The 19,605-nt window shown below is 40.2% G+C and overlaps 1 protein-coding gene across 1 annotated transcript in view; it reads left to right on the top strand.

The window, feature by feature from the left end:
- Window positions 1-619: 619 nt before the first annotated feature.
- The window catches only part of LOC117455962 (endoplasmic reticulum metallopeptidase 1), a 31,231-nt gene continuing 12,245 nt past the window's right edge, over window positions 620-19,605 (top strand). The window contains exons 1-8 of the mRNA XM_034095636.2: window positions 620-943; window positions 3,610-3,914; window positions 6,287-6,414; window positions 7,765-7,870; window positions 8,201-8,347; window positions 8,499-8,591; window positions 11,073-11,285; window positions 11,729-11,949. Of these exons, the coding sequence (XP_033951527.1) occupies window positions 669-943; window positions 3,610-3,914; window positions 6,287-6,414; window positions 7,765-7,870; window positions 8,201-8,347; window positions 8,499-8,591; window positions 11,073-11,285; window positions 11,729-11,949 (1,488 nt within the window). The 5' untranslated portion in view covers window positions 620-668. The remainder of the gene's footprint in view (window positions 944-3,609; window positions 3,915-6,286; window positions 6,415-7,764; window positions 7,871-8,200; window positions 8,348-8,498; window positions 8,592-11,072; window positions 11,286-11,728; window positions 11,950-19,605) is intronic.

The raw sequence follows: 19,605 nt of genomic DNA, 5'->3' as shown, positions 1-19,605 counted from the left end.
GGTGTGTGTGTGTGTGTGTGTGTGTGTGTGTGTGTGTGTGTGTGTGTGTGTGTGTGTGTGTGTGTGTGTGTGTGTGTGTGTGTGTGTGTGTGTGTGTGTGTGTGTGTGTGTGTGTGTGTGTGTGTGCGTGTGCGTGTGCGTATGTGTGTGTGTGTGTGTGTGTGTCAGGCCTTTCTGGTTGGATTGCATTAGGGAACTTTTACAAGGGGGGGGGGTTCAGGGTTCATTGAGTTCATGTTAAAGAAGCAGTTTGACATTTTGGGAATACACATTTGCTTTTTGGGAAGGTTATTATAAGATCATAACTAGTGTACGCTGAGAGAGTGATATTATATTGATATCTTTAACTAACTCTAACTAAAGAGAATATGATTTACGATTAATGCATTTTTTTAAATGTCTACACAATAATTGATAGCTAATAATATAGGTTTTTGAATAATGTTTTAAAGTATAAAACCGGTTATCCCGTTTTATACTCAAGTGGGAGAGATAACAATTTTAGTATGTTAAATATGTTCTCCTCCTCTGCCTTTTCATTTTCTAACCGCCTTCGACCGCCCGCCCTCTCAGGAGGTTTATCCCTCAGCGCGTTCCGTCGTTCGTCCAGAAAGAAAAAAGCGACGCCTGAGAGCGACGCTTGCAGCTGATGTACCGCTGGCTCAAAAATGGAGAGCGACACCACTTTCAGGAGAATAAAACCCTTCGGGACACAGAATTATGTAGCGCAAGATACTGACGGCTCTCGGGACCGGGGCGTGGATAACGGCTACAACGGTGACCCGAAGAGGAAGCCCGAAGTGAGCCTATATTTGCTGCGGGAAGGACTGGCAGCTTCCCTGGTCTCAGTGTTTATTTTGGTGCTGTGGGGACTCGTTCATTTGTCGTTACAGCAGCTCGTCATTGGCAAGCCGAGCGGAGACTTCAACGCAGTGAGAGCAAGGTGAGTTGTGTACCTTGCTTAGTGTAAATACCCCTTTGTCTTCACATGTTGGCTAACGGTCTCTAAGCAGCAGAGTCCCCCAGCTAATCTTTCTACTAGACCCGCCTAGAAACCACTACCGGGTGTCCCCTCCACCTCCACCTTTTACCTCCAAGGTAATCTGCAGGGCAGACAGGTGTTTCAACGGTTTCTAACGGCTACTGTTGGCCCGGGAGATAAGAGCTGCAACAGCCTCTAGGAAAGTAGCCTAAACAATAAGAGTCCAAATATAATAATAATAATATGATTCCATTACCTCAACGCAGAGGTGGAAGAAGCACTCAGAACTTGTACTGAAGGAAAAGTACCAGAGTAACATTTTGAGGTTAACTGTTACAACTAGTCCTGCATTCAAAATGTTACTCAAGTACAAGTGTATTGGCATACAAATAAACTTCAAATCCCAAAAGTACTCATTGGCCCATTTCAGAATAATATTTATTTTGTTAGAATTACTGATGCATTTATGTGTTTATCAAAGCTGTTAAAGGTGTAGCTAGTTGTAATTACTTTGTATGCTGCATTGTAGAATGTAACTCGAGGTGTAACTAAAGTCTTCTGCAAAGTAACTAAAGATATTACATAAATGTAGTGCAGTAAAAGGACACTATTTACCTCTGAATTAAATTGGGGTAGAAGTACAAAGTAGCACAACATGTAGTCTCTCTCTAAATTGTACTTAAGTACAGTATTTCAGTAAATATACTTAGTTATTTTACACACTGACTCAAATTCCAAACATGGAATATCAAGCTCTGATAGTAGATTTGGCAGGTAAGGTAACGCATTTGACTTAAAACACCTTCTTTACTATAAGCAGTTAAAAAATTACCTATGTCTTTCAATTAAAAAAATACTCTAAATACTTCTTTATTAGATGAATCCTTCAAAAACCAAAATATTTCAAATCAGTGACATTTTTCATTCAAATGAAAAATGCCCCCAAAAAGTGAAAAATGGACATTAAACAGGAAATGCATCATTAAAAAAAACTGAATTTAAAAATGTTGTTCTAATTGTTAAGGTTAATATCAATAATTTGTCAAATATTTGTGAGCAATTTCTCTTGGATGTTATTGTATCATGAATATCTCCGGGTTGTGGGTCCTTTGAAAATGAAACATTGCGTGAGAAAAAGGGGCACTTGTAACCTGTGATAAGATGGAATTTCTGACATTTTATGGCACAGAAATCTGAACAAAGAAATATTATAAAGATTAATTCAATATAGAAATCTTACTGCGCAACTACAGAAAGCTTTATGACTCTGGTTAATTCCAAGTAGCTGTAAGATTTTCAGATTAAAGAGCTCTTCAGATTTACAGTGCAGCAGTTTTGATCAGATTTTACGTCCCTGTGAGAAGAGAGGTGGGGATTATGCTGAATCTGAGGTCCGCAGGGCTGCAGTTGAGCTCTTGAAAGTGCTTGGGCGACGGGATTTGCCATCATTTGGCTGGTTGCTCTATACATGAGTGGAGCATGCTGCATTGAACTGATTAGCGCTCTGAGCTTCTTTGGTCAGAATCATGGCTGTCATGAGTCCATCCTCTTCCAATCCAGATTTAAATTATGAGCCTAAGCATAAAACAATGCTTTAAACGCTGCTGTAAGAATGAAATGAAATCATTATCATTTAGTACCATTTTGTCACTACAAGAGGAATACATTTATGGGTGGACTTTGGAAGAAACAACAAACCAAAAGCCAACATGCTGTGTTTGATCTATGCTTGGGATCAAATACATGGCATGGCATTTGTAGAACAGCTGCAGCAAACCCCAGCAGCAGCTGCTTCTTAAAGAAAACATCTGTTTTGATTGCCTTATGGGTTCCGTAGCTTCATATTCTGCTTCCATCTAATAGTCTGTGTGGGGATGAGGTAGATCGGGTCACAGTGTTACAGAAACATGGAATACTGTGCCTGCAGGGTCCAAACTCAGGACTCTGCTAGCATAACAGAGGCAGGTTATACCCTGTTTGATGTCAAAACATTATTTTGTTATGGTGTCTTCTGTTGGATCTTCCAGGTCGCCATGTGAATAAGGGATGTCATCTAATGTTTTAACTTGTATATTCCTTGAAAACACTGTGTTCATGGAACAAGTTGATATTACTCTTTTCTGACCACGGGCCAACACACATACTTATAGGCATCATTGCCCGTTAATTGTCTGACATAAATGGAAATGAAACGTGCATAATCGTCCCCCTAAGCTCCTATTCAAGACCACACCAGAGTTGGTAAAGATATCTGGTTTCACTTCATCATTTAATTTTCAAGAAAGCAGTAGCACTCTCCTGTACGGTGCATCTGTAATATTTAGAAAAGGTGTATCTGGAACACACTGTACTGTAAATGCCACAAACTATGTGTGCATGCAAGTCAGCAAGCACATCAATATCTTCAGGAAACACATTTAGTTTAAGATTTGTAACCTCAAGGTGGTTTGAAAAGAAAGAGCTATAGACTCTGCTCTTGTACAAAGATGCGATGATTCACTTTAACAGTAACATTGAAATGCAGGATATGAATTAGAAATGCTGTAATGTGGTGATGGAACAAATAGGCTTGGTCCTCCTCCTTAAAAAGCATCACAATATCCTCTTTCTCTCTCCTCCAAATGTAGACAGCACTTGGAGAAGATCACCAGCGTGGGCCCTCGGCCAGTGGGCAGCCATGAGAACGAAGTCCTGACAGTGGGCTACCTGTTGGAGCAGATCGAGAAAATCCGGGTTGAGACCGCAGCGGGCCCCCATAAAGTCACGGTAGATGTGCAGCGTCCCACCGGCACTTTCTCCATTGACTTTCTGGGAGGCTTCACCAGCTTCTATGACCGTGTCACCAACATTGCTGTCCGGCTGGAGCCTAAATCCGGGTCGCAGCATTTCATGCTCGCCAACTGCCACTTTGACACAGTGGCCAACAGTCCAGGTACGAAAACGTTCCTCCTATACTTTAGGATCCTGCCTATTGAGAACTGAGTTCAATTCAAGTGTTTTAGCCTCAGGTGAATAGTGTTAGCACTCAGTTTGCATGTAAGAGCATGCAGAATCCATTCCCACCTGTTTTCAAACCTGAATTCCCAGAAAGGAAAGGACTTAATATCAATTTGTAAATACAAGTGAATATACATTTGAACAACAACACCTTTTATATTTGATCATAACTATTTTTTTAATTGATTTCAACTTCTACAACTTTCTGTTCCTTAAGGGCCATCTTGCATATCCACAATTTGAACCTGTGGTGTCTGCTTTTAGGTTATATTGCTTTGTCATGTCCTGATACTGTTCTGAAGAGCCTTTTATAGTCTATTCCTTTGTATTTATTAAAATATGTATTTAAAGCCAAGCTAGCGGCTCTAGGGGGTGTTGAAGCACACTGATTTTGGGAATCCTCTGTGCTTTTTCTTTTCTCACAGTGAAATATTTTTGATAACTACGTGGTGGTTTGTCAAGACATTTGGGTCAGGCATTCATGGTGCCCAGAGGATAAACTGTGAAAAGCAACCCCTGAAACCTCACTCTACTTTATGTTTAGATTATTAGCAGAACTTAAGTTTAAAAAAAAAAAAACAGCAGATATGTTAAACATAATTTATTTCCTAATATCAACATACTAGCAATGTTATGGTTAGCATGCTAGTATGATAATATAGCTATATATACAGCCTTACAGAGCTGCTAGCATGGCTGAGGACATGCAGCTTTTTTCTTACAGCGTGCAAAAGCCATAAGTCTCCAGGTCTCAATGTGTTTTATGATAAAAATGCCCTCATTTGTGCCCTATGGTTGGCAAAGTAGTCATGTGGACCACACAGTGTGAAATTCAACCAATCCACATCATTTGGATATCAGGGCATGCAAATGGCCTGCATCATATCTACGCTGCACAGTAATAACCTTGTTTGTTGATGATAGATTGCACATTGTGGTGTGCTGTGCTGGCATGATTTATTAGTCTAAATTCGGGAACTTTCAGAGTTGCACACCACGCCCTTGTGCCTGCTGGAGAGACATATTTCCCCCTTAAATACAAACACATGAGCACACACAGCTACAGGAGCAAAAAGAAGTAGATCCAAGAGGTGTGGACCAGGAAGGTACACATAGATTATATTGTCCAAATGCTGCCTGCCAGGCCTTTGATATCTGGGAAGGAACTGTACATAATTGTATGTAATCGTTTATTTCGCAGGGACAATGCACGGTAATGAACACTTCAAACATTAAAATGTGTCAAGCGTAACAGTGCCAGATTTAGCTTTCAGCTCATTTCCATCCGCAGTCCCTCACATAAAAACATTTAAGAAATGTACATTTTACAAACATTGTAAAAACAAAATACATGTTATGCAAAAAGTGCAAGAGAGCAAGAGCAGCACACACAAGTATTTATGCCATGGTAATACAATATAGCAGCAATGACATATAAAGTGCAAGAGAAGATACAAAAGCTACATAAAGTGCAAAAGGAGATACCCCTGTATTAAAGTGCATTTAGCGGTGATTGCACGTCTGTTTGTTTCTCAACCATTCTTTGAGTTGACCTTTGAAATGATTGAGAGTGGGACAATCCCGTATCTCAGTTGGGAGGCTATTCCACAATTGTTCTTGCTCAAAATAAAAAGGGGGGGGAACACTTTTGTTTTACTTAACATTATGAACAGGCACAGGGGAACTATTCAGGCTTTCTATGTGATCGCCATTTTCTACACTCTCAGAGATTGTTTTGGGGGACAAGGTTTAATATGATGCTGACATAAGTGGCAGCGACAGGAGCATGAATGGTACGCAGACAGACAGTGAACAGGCTCTGGTCTGAACCTCGTGAACACAGTCAATCCAGAAAGCTGGAGCACATGATGTCTGAGTGTGGCTCTCTGATCTTCGGGCATTCTTGTTCCCTTTTATCCTCAGTCAATTGTGTTCCTCGTCACCACCAACCTGTGTAATCTTATCGCATCACATGCCCTGTTCACATGCTCTTTTCTTTTCTTCTCACTGTTACCCCCTTCTCCGTTGTGCTCTCACCATTATCCACCGGGGTAATACCAGCTAGTCACATTCTTCACATGTTTGCACTCAGCCTTCATTCTCAAGTGTTTGTGATATTTTAATACACATCAGCCCTATCTCCTCCATGTGTTTTAATCTCAGACTGAGCCACAGAGTTTTGGAAAGTTGGGTGATCTTTGTAAACAGGTGCCAAGCTTCTGTTGCCTGATGCAAATGTGAACGACAAGTAAAAACTGGGTTTATTTTTTGTATTTTTGACAAACACTCACTGGTTTCATGTCTTAGGTGCCAGTGATGATGCAGTGAGCTGTGCAGTGATGCTGGAGGTCCTCCATTCTCTGGCCAATCAGTCCACTCCTCTTCTTCATGGAGTTGTCTTCCTCTTTAATGGGGCGGAGGAAAATATCCTGCAGGTACATTTAAGTGACAAGTGTCAAATTTAGTAGCATTCCACTATAGTTCTTCTGTTTCTCTTTAATCTTCTTATTATTATTTCAACCGATATTTTGCCGTCGGATAACTTCAGCATACTTTCAGCTACAGAAACCATTCAAATATCAAACTATTCAGCCTTTGCAGCACATGATGGGAAAAGCTTTTTAAACTCTTTTTTTAACATGGAACTCAATGGGAGGAACCTTCAAATTCTCTTTTACCTACACCTTGCGCCAAATGCTACTCCTTCCACATACTTTCAGCTAGACACTTAATTCCAACTTTAGAATGATCACAAGACCTTCAGCTATTAAAATCGTATTCAGATTTTTGATATCTTTTACACTTTTTGAGATATTTAACTTAGTTTGGAGCTTGGTAAAGAGGCCTTCTTCAGATTTTAACATTAGTGTGTATTGCGCAGCTCGTTAAGTCTAGAGTGCTTCGATCTCAAAACAGAGTGCAGGAGTGCTGGAAATTCGCCCAATTTAATTTTTTTAATCTGCCATAACTCCCAAACCCTACACTCCTTGGACATCATTTTCCTTGAAAACGTCGCCTACGTTGAAAAATAAAAAACAATTGAGGGCATGAAGTCACAAAAGCTTTCAACATGTCTCCATTAAGGCCCATTGTAAATTCAGCCTGATCTTTCCTCACATCAGCAGCTGCACACCTTTTAGTAAATCGGCCAAAAATGCCACATTATTGACCCGAAAGTGCACAAAAAGCAGACTCCGATGCTCCTCACGGTCCTGACATGCTTCACGCGTTGATATTTTACCGAAAGCTGCTACGGTTCTTCAACAAAACGTTCAAATGTAAGAGGTTTATTTCAGATCAGTGGAAAGGCTCTCCTCTCACAGATCACTGCACATCACCATGGAAACCTGTGATCTCTGCACACAGGTGTTTGATAACGTCGTCACCATGGACACCTTTGATCTCTGGACTCACACACGACACAGGTGTTATGATTAGGTGCTCAGCACCGAAACAAACAATGACAAACAGAAGTCATTGCAATGCATTTGAGCTGGAACAATTTTGATTCAAATAATTTCACTTTTCTGCATTTCTCTGCTAAGTTCAGCAACACACTTACTTGGTTTTTGTAGCTGAAAGCAGCTACAGAGACTGTTCAACTAATACAATATTCAGCTTTTTCTGCATTTTCAGCTAAATTCAGCCACAAATGTTTTACAACATTCGCACGCATTTCCTGCAGGAAATGCATTTTCTAGTTTATGTTGTGTTTCCCTCTCTTTCATTCTAACTTCCTCCCTCTCTAACTATTTGTCCCCTTTTTTATTCTTCTTCTCCATCAGGCCAGTCATGGTTTCATTACTCAGCATCCATGGGCAAAGCAGGTGCGAGCCTTTATTAACTTGGAGGCTGCAGGTGTTGGGGGCAAAGAAGTTGTTTTCCAGACAGGTACTGTATCAAACAAAAGTTCTGTTTTTTTATGAGCATGTTTTCCCTCTGATATCCTCTGCATTTTAGTTTTGCATATATTTGTTTGTACGCATATCTTTCTCATGTAACTGGAAAAGCATTCAAATAATTGCAATGCCTTTTTTCTGTTAAACAAGTGAACTGTCTGAAAGTGACACAAACAAGCTTATGCCTAAAACACCAAAACGGCTACAATCAAAGACAGAAAGAAATAGGGTTATAGACCTTTTCATACAGGATAATTATTCTTTGATGAGATAGTTGTCCGATATATAAAATATCTATAATTTATTTTCCTGTTCCCTAAAGGTCCAGAGAACCCTTGGCTGGTCCAGGCCTACGTTCAAGCAGCCAAACACCCCTTTGCCTCTGTGGTGGGCCAGGAGGTCTTTCAGAGCGGCATCATCCCCTCTGATACTGACTTCCGCATCTACAGGGACTTTGGAAACATCCCAGGTAATGCAGAACAGTCTTTAAAGTACAAAAATAGAAATCTATATTTGAAGTATGGAGCATTTATGTGTCAAAATTGTCCAGTGGCCGATTCATTAAATGCGCTTTTATTCTATTTATTTTTCTCCCTCCTTTTTATTTATTATCTTTATAGGCATTGATCTGGCTTTCATTGAAAACGGCTTCATCTATCACACCAAGTACGACACCGCTGACAGGATCCTGACCGACTCCATTCAGAGAGCCGGTATGCAACACGCACACGCACGCACGCACGCAGTCTGCGGGGACTATATAGGACTGAATTTGATGAATTTCAAGTCATTGGATGATTGTGAATATCCTTTAAAAAGCTGTCTAGCTCATTGTATTGATAGAAAAGTGCAAAATAGTCAGATTAGAAAAATACAGGAATTATCATGTAAAAAGGAACACATTTACAGAATGTTGCTATTTGTTTATCTTTTATTTATACAACTAAGTTATTCCAGTACGGTTCAGTGCCATTTACTAAAGCATATGTTGATGATTATCAGTATACTACTATGTGTTGCAGTTAATTTGACCAGGATAAGCATGACATGATATTTTCAACTCCTCCCCTAGTATACCAACATGAACTAAACTCACATAGGTTTCATCTTGTGCTTTTATTTACCACGCATTGCAAATAGATTCAGCACTTGGGAGATACTGGTTGTTTCGTTCTGTGAAGGAGAGAGCGGTCACTGTAGCAGTCAACCTGAGTTGTAAAAACAACTGCCTACGCTGTTTTTCTGTCACCAACACATGCTGTGCTCCGTCCCTCTGTTTCAGACGGGTCAGCACTCTGCTGATCTCATTATGTCCCTGAGAACTAAGAAATGCACACGCGTGTAAACACTGTACATTGCAGCCACACACCTTTACTGTTGCACTTGCCCTCATTTGTGCATCTGTGTTGCTGAATACTTTTTTGCTTTACTTAGCAGACACATCCAGTCCCAGTCAGCACTTAAACCTGAGACTGTTGGCATGTTTCCTCTCTCCATCAGCAGGAACTAGACATCTCCCTCCTCTTATTCTGCGAACAGTAATTCTCAATGAAAGGCTTGAATTATTACACAGAGGAAGTGAGATCGTAGATATAGGTAGAGGGAATTTGTAGTCAATGGCCTACATTAGAGTCAGTCATTATAATGAGTTATATACCTAAGAGCTTGGCAATATAACTATTAAATGGCAGTGTGAGTAAAGTTAGTAAATATCATTCTTAAATTAATCTTATCTTTGTTTTTGTGTTGTCATAGTTGTATTTGGAAAGAAGAGATGTTGGTCTGTCACTATGAAGAACGGTGTAGCTAAGCAGAAAACCCAACAAGAACAAGTAGATGTTGTACACTCACTTGTTTACTCTTTTAGGCCACAGTGAGCCTACCAGGCGGAAGAACAATGGAGGTGTGTGTGTGTGTGTGTGTGTGTGTGTGTGTGTGTGTGTGTGTGTGTGTGTGTGTGTGTGTGTGTGTGTGTGTGTGTGTGTGTGTGTGTGTGTGTGTGTGTGTGTGTGTGTGTGTGTGTGTGTGTGTGTGTGTGTGTGTGTGTGTGTGTGTGTGTGTGTGTGTGTGTGTGTGTGTGTGTGTGTGTGTGTGTGTGTGTGTGTGTGTGTGTGTGTGTGTGTGTGTGACATAGTGCAGCACAGATAAAAGAGACTTGGCCTCGGGTGGCAGTAACCCACACAGCGACCTCTTACTGATCATTTACGTTGCCAGATTGTTAACTACATTATACGTATTTGTTTAGCCAATTGCATTAGAAGTCCTCTACATGTCCCACATGCTGGTATACAACTGTTGAGTAACTAGGAGAAGCCATTTAGGTCATATATCTGACTTAAGCTTACTCACACATACGCCATCATACACTTTGACACACTACTGTGTTATTTGCGTACACACATCAAACACTCATAAACACCATGAAAACACTTGAGTAGTGTATTCAAGGCTAAGAGGTTATATGTGGGAGAGCATTAAAGGTAGTATACATTTATGAATTTGTATCTAAGGATTTGTAAGTATGTGTGGGATATTTCTGCAATGGAAAGTAGATGGCAGAAAAAAAATCAGCAGGTATTTGAAATTCAATCAATTGTTTTAATTTATCCTTCATGCAAAAGTAACAGAAAATGCCTTTTAAGTCTCTGAAATATGGAGATTTCCTGCCTTTTTTCGCTTTTTGTAGTTTAGGGATTGGGCTAACAAAGCATAACATTAAAATACATTACATTTTCAGAAAGTAGTGAAAGATGTGAAGACCTAACAATGTGTGCTGCAGAGATTCTGTCTGGGTGGCCGTGCAGGGATGATACAGAGCATTACGTCAGTGTAGCCGGTCCCTGCTGGTCACAAGGTGATTCTGAGTCAGCAATAAAATGTACTGCTTGTGTTGTTTCAGCTCTGAAAGATGAACCCTTTGTGTCATTATGAAAGTTATCGCTTTCATGTTCAGTCATATCAAACACTTTCTTCCTGTTAATGTTAGGGTGGAAACAAACGGTGGAAACCGAAAACCAAAATAGATTAAACTCAGTATTTCCCATTTTGTCTCTTTCTATTCTATTATGTGTCCGTTTTTAAAGTTGGGATCAAGCCCTCTGGTTGTCTCTATACTGCAGAAATCAATGCAGCTCAATGGCTTCATTGTGTCAGCTTTGAACCTCTTCACCTTGAAACTCGCTTCCTGTTTACAGGCGACAACATCCTGGCGGTCCTAAAGTACCTTGTGAATTCAGAGAAGCTGGCCGATTCCTCCGAGTATCGTCATGGCAACATGGTGTTTTACGACCTGCTGGGGGTATTTGTGGTGGCTTACCCTGCCCGTGTAGGCACCATCCTGAACTACATGGTAGCCACAGCCACCTTCCTCTATCTGGCTAAGAAAGCCTCAATGCCAGGCAATGGGGGTAGGTCTCCATTTCCTGTGTTGGATGCATGTGTTCTCCCCTTTGGGATTATTAAAGTGTTTTCTTGCAAACTGTAAGATGAGAATGGCCCAGTCCAAACTTGCAGATAGATCTGCAATGATTAGTCAACAGTCAATAAATATTGGCCATTTATTTTAATAATCGATTAAACTTTTAAGAAATCTTCTCATGAAAAAATATCAGAAAAAGTGGATTTTTCTGTATTATTTGAAAATTAATATCTTTATGTCCTGGCTGGATAAAACATATACAGATATTATAATTACTTAGAGAAGCAGGGATGGACATTTTACAACCAAGTGTTAATCAATTAATCAGGAAAATAATTGGCTTGTGGAGTCAAATCACAATTGTTGTTTCTCTTTGCTCTAGAAGAGTTAGATGCTTGGTCTTCACTTACCTTTCATCTGCATCTCCCTCAGGTGGCCGATATGTCCGGGAACTGGCCTGTGCCACAGGTGTAGCAGTCCTGAGTTGGGTCGTCACGCTGCTGTCGGTGCTGATACTTGCTCTGCTCGTCACTCTGCTGGGCAGCTCCATGTTCTGGTACAACCACTTCTACGCATCCATCTGCCTGTATGGGGCTGCTGCCACGGGCAAGATGGTCCTCATCCACACCCTGGCCAAGAACTTGTACTACGGAGTAAGTAGAGTGTTTAATCTAAGTCTTTTTCAAAGGTATATGACATTTTTGGAGATAGATGTACTAGCTCTCTTGATGTTTTCAGTGTGTAGGCTAAGCTAACCTAACCACCTGGTTCCGGCTTTATGTTTTATTATCTAACTTGGCAAGATGGGAAATTAAAAGTAAATAATTTCTTAACTTTGGAGGAACTTTTAAATCAGAGAAGTGAAATGGGAAAGGGGAATTTTAAGAAATCACGAGTAGAAATCACACTTTTGGAAACTTCAGAATGTCAAATCACTTATTTCAAAAAATCCAATTCTAATGAAAAGTTGAATGGAGAAATGATGTGTAGCCATAGGTCAAGTCCGATAGTGAGTGGTTAAATATTTGCTCTGTTAAAGCGCGAAGAATGGACTTAGATTCATTCAACACAAAACTATCTTTAAATTGTGAGCTTTTGCTTAATGAACTAAGTAGGCCAGCCCTATTATATCTCATGTTGACTGATTGAGATAATGTTTAATGGGTACTAAAGTGCAAATAGGAGAAAGTCAGACAGTTCGTCTTGACTAGAGAACAGCAGCTCTTTGTGTGTGTGCTCGATAATAAAACTGGTGATGTGTAAGACCAGCAGCCATGTGGCAGTCACGTGTCACTCCTTTACCAAATAAGTATTTACTGCTGGCACACAATGGAGCACTCTCACTGTGCTTTTGATATCCACCTGCTTATAACAAAGCCTATTCTGGCCAAGAACAATGTTTGAGCCTTTTTGGTAAACTTCTTCACATCTCTACTTCTTCTTTCTGTAATTTTAGGAGCTGTTCAGCTGAAATATTGTCCCTCTGACATTTTGTATTTGAGATTGAAACCATTAGAGAAGGTTTATTTTCATCTGGAGCTGAACACATTGTGAATTCCAGCTTTCCATGGACATTTTCCAGGAAGGACACAGACTAACCTTTGTGCCAGACCACATAAGGCTTCATCCTCTCTAAATCTCTATTGAAAGAGCACAAGTCATCTTCGGCCTCATTTTACAATGGAGTCAGATTTGGGTCAATATTCTAGCGCGCAAAACAAGCTAGCTACTCACGAGCGGAAAATGTGCTTTTACACGCGTGTGAAATGACCCTCGCGTGCAGATTAAACCCCCGCGAGCGGCTATGCGCTCGCTCGCGAGAGAGACAGCCCTCTTGCTCGCTCGCAGGAGTGTCAGCCTCTCTTGCTCGCGGAGTCTGTCTGCGCCATGAGAGGTTTCTCAATACTCTAATTTCCCCTCCTCGATTCCTCAACTCCTCGGTCCTCCGGTAGTGACCCGGAAATTGATTTCAGCGCGCCATGTTGAAGGACATCTCATTTCTCTAAATGCACATCGAGGACCGAGTATCGAGCATCTCTAACCGAGGAGACACTGATGGGTCCTCCACGGCTCCTCCGCGGACGCATTTCCGGGAATGATGGAGGCGTGACGCACGGCCGGACTTATCTCAGCCAATGACAGCTCTGCATCCATCCCCTGGATATTATTTTAGAAACTGCTTTCATGGCGACGCGATGTTTACAGTGAGAACAGCTGTGAGGTCCGTGCAGAAAGCAGAGCAGTGTGTAAAATATATATATCACTCAGTATAACAGGCCTACATTACTCTCTGTATTTGTATGCTTTAGTTTAGTAGATATCTACAAACAAAGAGTCGATATTTTTCTAAGACCATTTAGTGCTTCACATAATAAAATACACAACGGCTGTAGCCTGATTATGCTTTAGGAGCTGTAGGTGCGTGTGGTACAGTGTCTAGGTGTGTGTGTGTTGTACTGTACAGTGCGTCGATGCGACGGACAGACGGGTCTCAGTTGGTTTGGTGTCCTGTGCTTACTTTTAATACTTGCAAATACAACTTTTGGCCCGTAATTTCAATTCCCCATTTCAGCAACCAGAGGGAGGGGGGGGATATATCCAGTCTCTGATTGTGTTACGTTATTATGAGAGTGCTCTCATACTTATTTGATTCTGAAATTATATATATATATATATATATATATATATATATATATATATATATATCGGGGGCGGATCTAGACAAATATTCATGGGGTGGCAGGAGAATTTCAGAGATGGCATCCCCTGGCAGAAGTATATGCTGATTTAATCGCAGTCATATCAACAATGTTAACTTGGAAAGCCACAATATTGATATTTTAACTCAATAACATTTGGTGACATTATTGTGGCACATCAGTAAAGCCTTACATATACATATATAAGGTGGCAGACATAATTGAATGAATTTTAACTGAACAATAACTGAATGAGTTTGTTTCACTCTTAGACTAGCAGGGGTACCAAATCTATGAAGACTGCTGCAATAAGTACATTAATTAACTGTCTCGTCGATGTGTGTCTGTATGAATATGATAATATTAACAATCATATTATTCCTATCGGCTGTCAATCACTGTTATGATTCATATATTCAGTGTTATTATTAAATAAACTATATTTTAAGTTAATGATGAATGTTCCTCAAAATGCTTGCTCACCCTCCTTCAAATTTGAAAGACAAGTAATTACTATCATAAATCAAAATATTCAAAAGAACAGTTCAGCGCCCCACAACTTCATTGCAAACAGTTACAACCTTGACTTTACATCAGATAGAACAAATATTAAAGAAGTGACTAACTGCCTCAGTTAGGGTTAAAAAACGTGTATTCAGCTAAAACAACATCGCTGCAGTTATTATCCAGTGGAAAGTCCTTACCTACTGGCCTAGTTCAATCAAAGTGGTTACTTTCTGTTGGCTGGGCAGTGTAGTTTTACACACCGTCTTATTTGACATTCTCAGGACTTGAAACAGTTTTTTGGGGGCAGAACCCCACAAAGAAGACAAATGTGATACACATGTAAGGTCATCATCTGAACAGTTTTTTATTCTCATCGACTCATCCGTGAGCAGAGCATCAAGTTGGCATGCCTATAACAGCTGAATGTGGCGATTACCATCTTGATCAGCAAAATGCCTCACAAACTTATTAAGATCTAAAGCTATGGTGCGTTTTGATTCAATGCTGAGTACAGTCAAACTTGACAGGCTCTTCTCTGTCATTGTAGACCGCAAACAGTGGCGGATCCAGAGTATTTGTGTTGGGTAATCTATGGTAGGGCTAACCCATACAGTGGTGGGGCTCAAGTCAGTATTTGCAATGTAATTACATACACGCTCGCCTTGACAGTGAAACGCCACACGTGAGGTTTAGATAATTTCCCTGTCTCAATCCAAATTGAACTGTATGAAATAAAAAGGCACATTTGTCTTGTAGTAAATAAAAAGGGCGACCTGGAGCCAATCCTGCAATGTTCCCACAAGTGAAAGAGTTGACATGCTGAAAACCCAACCCCTGCAGGGGGGTCTGGGGGGGATTCTCCCCCAGGAGACTTTTTGAAATACTAACATCAAATACACATTCTGGTACTCTCTTGAGAAGAAAAATAAATAAATCTATTTCTACACATTTAAAAAATGAATGCCATTTTAGTTTTGTGTTACTGTGTTCTGAAAGCTGAACCTGCTGCTCCTCACAGAGGGAAGAGGCTGTGAATTACTTTACATTGTGGATAAGGGTGGATAGCCCCCATTGTTCTGTGTGTCAAAATGAAAGACAGCCCACACACCTATCAATCATCAAACCGTGGGGTCTTATTTCATTACGTGTTGATGATTTCTATCAACACGTAATGTTGTATCGATGTATATAGAGATGTACTACAGCAAAAGTATTCTCCGTCGGGACTTCCTGCAACAACACCACGCCGTTATCTTTATTCTGATTGGCCAGAAGACATTATCAAAGATGTTCTATTGAGAAGACAATCACTACGTGACAAAAGTTTTCAAAACCGTTTCTAGTCTTCGGTATTTCCAGACAAGTGGCTACTAAATAAATCTTACTAACTGCTGTCTGTGCAATTTACTCCGCGAGTTGGCGGACTTTATTTTGCTTACTTTAACATAATTTTTCATGGTGGGGCTAAGCCATTTCTTGGTATGGCTGTAGCCTACCCCAGCCATACCCTGACCGCAAATACCTCATTCCTTCCGTCTACTTGGATCCGAAATGCTTCTCGTTTTGAGCTGTCCCCCGTTCAAATGAAATCGCCGCCAATCATATTTCCACGCTCGCGCCAGGGGGGGAGGGGTTACAAGGCTCGCGTCTTGTGCTGCATTCACTTGCACTCGGACATTAGAGATTTTCTCTCATAAATGTCCGATGAGCCTCAACTTTTCTTTCAAAACAAAGCTGCCAAATGGGGTGGCAGCTGGGGTGGCAAGGCCTTTTTCTGAGGTGGCAGCTGCCACCCCGTGCTACCCCGTAGAACCGCCACTGATATATATATATTAGGGCTGTCAAACGATTACAATTTGTAATCAGATTAATCACAGTTTAAAAATTAATTAATCATGATTAATCACCATTCGAACTATGTCCAAAATATGCCATTTATTTATGTATATTGTTGTGGGAATGGAAAGATAAATGAAAGAAGGCGGATATATTCATTTAACATACAGTATTTATGTTTATTATAACATTTTTCTGCATGTCAAAATGAAAGACAGCCCACACCTATCAATCATCAAACCGTGGGGTCTTAATTCATTACGTGTTGATTTCTATCAACGGGGAGTACTTCAGGAAAGTCGACAGAGGGGGGGGGGGCACAGTTCCGTTGTACAGACCGACGTTAACAGCAGCCCTGTCTGTGCACACGGAGACCGACTCTGTCGTCCGGTGATCTAACCGCCTTCTGGAAAAGCTTCACAAGTACGTCGGTACGCAAATGCGCTTTGTGACACAAGTGACGGTACGCATTTCAGATTATGCACATAACCTGCGTACCAGTTATGTGCACCCCTGTACCAGAGCCATATTATTACTATTATATGGCTCTGCCCTGTACTACAGCAAGAGTATTCTCCGTCGGGACTTCCTGCAACAACACCACGCCGTTATCAAAGATGTTCTATTGAGAAGACGATCACTACGTGACAAAAGTTTTCAAAACCGTGGCTACTGAAATCAATCTTACTAACTGCTGTCTGTGCAATTTACTCCGCGAGTTGGCAGACTTTATTTTGCTTACTTTAACATCGTTTTTCAAGGTGGGGCTAAGCCATTTCTTGGTATGAGTGTAGCCTACCCCAGCCATACCCTGGCGCTGCCACTGGTGGCACGTATGGGGCGGGCCATTCTGCACATGCGTTAAATATTTTAACGCAATTAATTCAAACAATTAATTACCGCCGTTAACGCGATAATTTTGACAGCACTAATATATATATATATATATATATATATATATATATATATATATCCGCATCTGTAGCATGTTATTGTCTCATTATACCGCACTGTCAATTAATTAAAAGTAAATATATAAGTCGTCATGAACACATCTGTCCATCAGACAGAGGGCTGCTGTGCCTCCTGTCATCATTAATGGACGTCTCTCCTTAAAATGACCGCTCAGAGGAGAGGAGTTCTCATTTCTCTAACCGCCTGCAGCTTCCCCTCCTCTCTCCTCGGTTCCCCTCCTCAGTCCTCCGCTCGCATCTCCTGTGGGCGGGACTAAGTATCGAGGATAGGAGTCGAGGAAAGGAGTCGAGGAGGGGAAATTAGAGTATTGAGAAACCTCTATGGTCTGCGCGCTGGTGACAAGTTTCTGACACTTTGAGGCGGAGCCACTGGACTTTGATTGACAGCTGCCAGGAAGCCCGGAGTTGCCAGGTTTGATAAATGCCTGAACTACCAAGCCGAGGAGTGACAGCAGCAAGATCAGTTGGACGAGATTGAATGGTAAAGTTGTCCATAAAAAACTATTATATTCGTAAAGTGTACAGCTAATATATATATCTCAATTAATTTGATATAAAAAATTGACACATTCATTCTAGGAGTGTAATACTTTTACAAACACTATAGTAATAATATGCATTCATTATGACAATATCATACTATTACTATAGGAGTGTTCTATAGTGTGTTCAAAAAACAACTACAGAAACACTATATATTATACTATAGTAGTACTATTTAAAATAATATAGTCTTAATCCGGAAACACCAAAAAAAACACTATAGTAATACTTTTACAAACACTATAGTAATAATATGCATTTATATGACAATATCATGCTATTACTAGGAGTGTTCTATAGTGTGTTTAAAAACAACAACTATGAAACACTATATTATACTATAGTTATACTATTTAAAATAATATAGGAATACTACAAAGGTCTAGTATTACTATTGAAATATTATAGGGCTACTATAGCTAATAAAATGGCACTACAGAAAAAACTATAGTAATACGATAGCTGGTGAAAAATACTACAAACTTACTATGGGACACTATACAATTCTTATAGTATACTATAGTAATACTATATATAGTTCATTTATAGTTCATTTCGTAAGGGAGGTGCTTACAGCAGACAGTAGCTAGCAGTTTTCGACAGATACAGCCCACTCAAAAATATATTGTTTATTATTAGCTGTACACTTTACGAATACAACGTTTTTTTATGGACATCTTTACCATTTAATCTCGTCCAACTGATCTTGCTGCTGTCACTCCTCGGCTCTTGGTAGTTCAGGCATTTATCCAACCTGGCAACTCCAGGTTTCCTGGCAGCTGTCAATCAAAGTCCAGTGGCTCCGCCCCAAACTATTCATGCTGGCGCAGACAGACTCTGCGAGCGAGTGAGGCTGACACTCCCGCGAGCAAGCAAGAGGCTGTCTCTCTCTACTTATTTGTACAAATTGCTTGTCTACTTACTGATCATTTTGTACTGTGGTTCTGTGGTTTCTAAACCTTTCTTTCCTGAGTGTAATGTATTGCTGCATTAACAGCAATCATTATGTTCCAAATTAACTCATTTATATTGATGATATTGATTTTAAACTGAATATAATTTCCTATAAATGATGTTAAAGTGGATGTAATAGTGGGTTTGTTTTTCAAGAAATGCCAGTGGCCTACGCTGTATGTTCCCAACCATTCATAAGCTACTTTTACCTGACTATTTCATAACTTTATGCTTTACTTTTAGCTATTTTACAATTGTAACTATCATTTTCACCCATTTATCAGTTAAATTTAGCTAACTGTCCACTTTCCGCTCATCGCTAAATATTTTCTTTTGCACTCTGAAATAAAACACAAGTGTAAGAGCTGATTCAATCATACATTAGTTTTGCCTACAAAAGTACATGCAAATGGTTGAATTGGAACTGTGTGTGGATGTAGCTCCACATCAATAAAGACAAGAATCTGCAGTGCGAAGCTCCCACTGGGGATTTATTTGTGTGGCAGTGATGCAAGACCAAACACTGCTGTACATATTTATTTTTGTATACGAGGGCTTTCTATATAACAGCTGGTTACCAAATCATTCAACCTAAAACACCATGAAGAGCAGGGCGAGGGCCTCTCAGTGACGCTGTGATCTGGATGTTCAGAACACTGTGGCCATGGTGTAAAGTTCCCCATGTAGAAACTAGGAAGTCAAATGTATTGATTGTTCCTGTTTGGTGTTCATCCACAACAGAGGTAGTGATTGTCTTTTCCGCAGTGATTTGTAAAAAGATAAATATAATTTGTGA

Source organism: Pseudochaenichthys georgianus, chromosome 12 (genome assembly GCF_902827115.2).
Source record: "Pseudochaenichthys georgianus chromosome 12, fPseGeo1.2, whole genome shotgun sequence".
Lineage (NCBI taxonomy): Eukaryota > Metazoa > Chordata > Actinopteri > Perciformes > Channichthyidae > Pseudochaenichthys > Pseudochaenichthys georgianus.
This window is presented reverse-complemented; position numbering and strand designations above follow the sequence as displayed.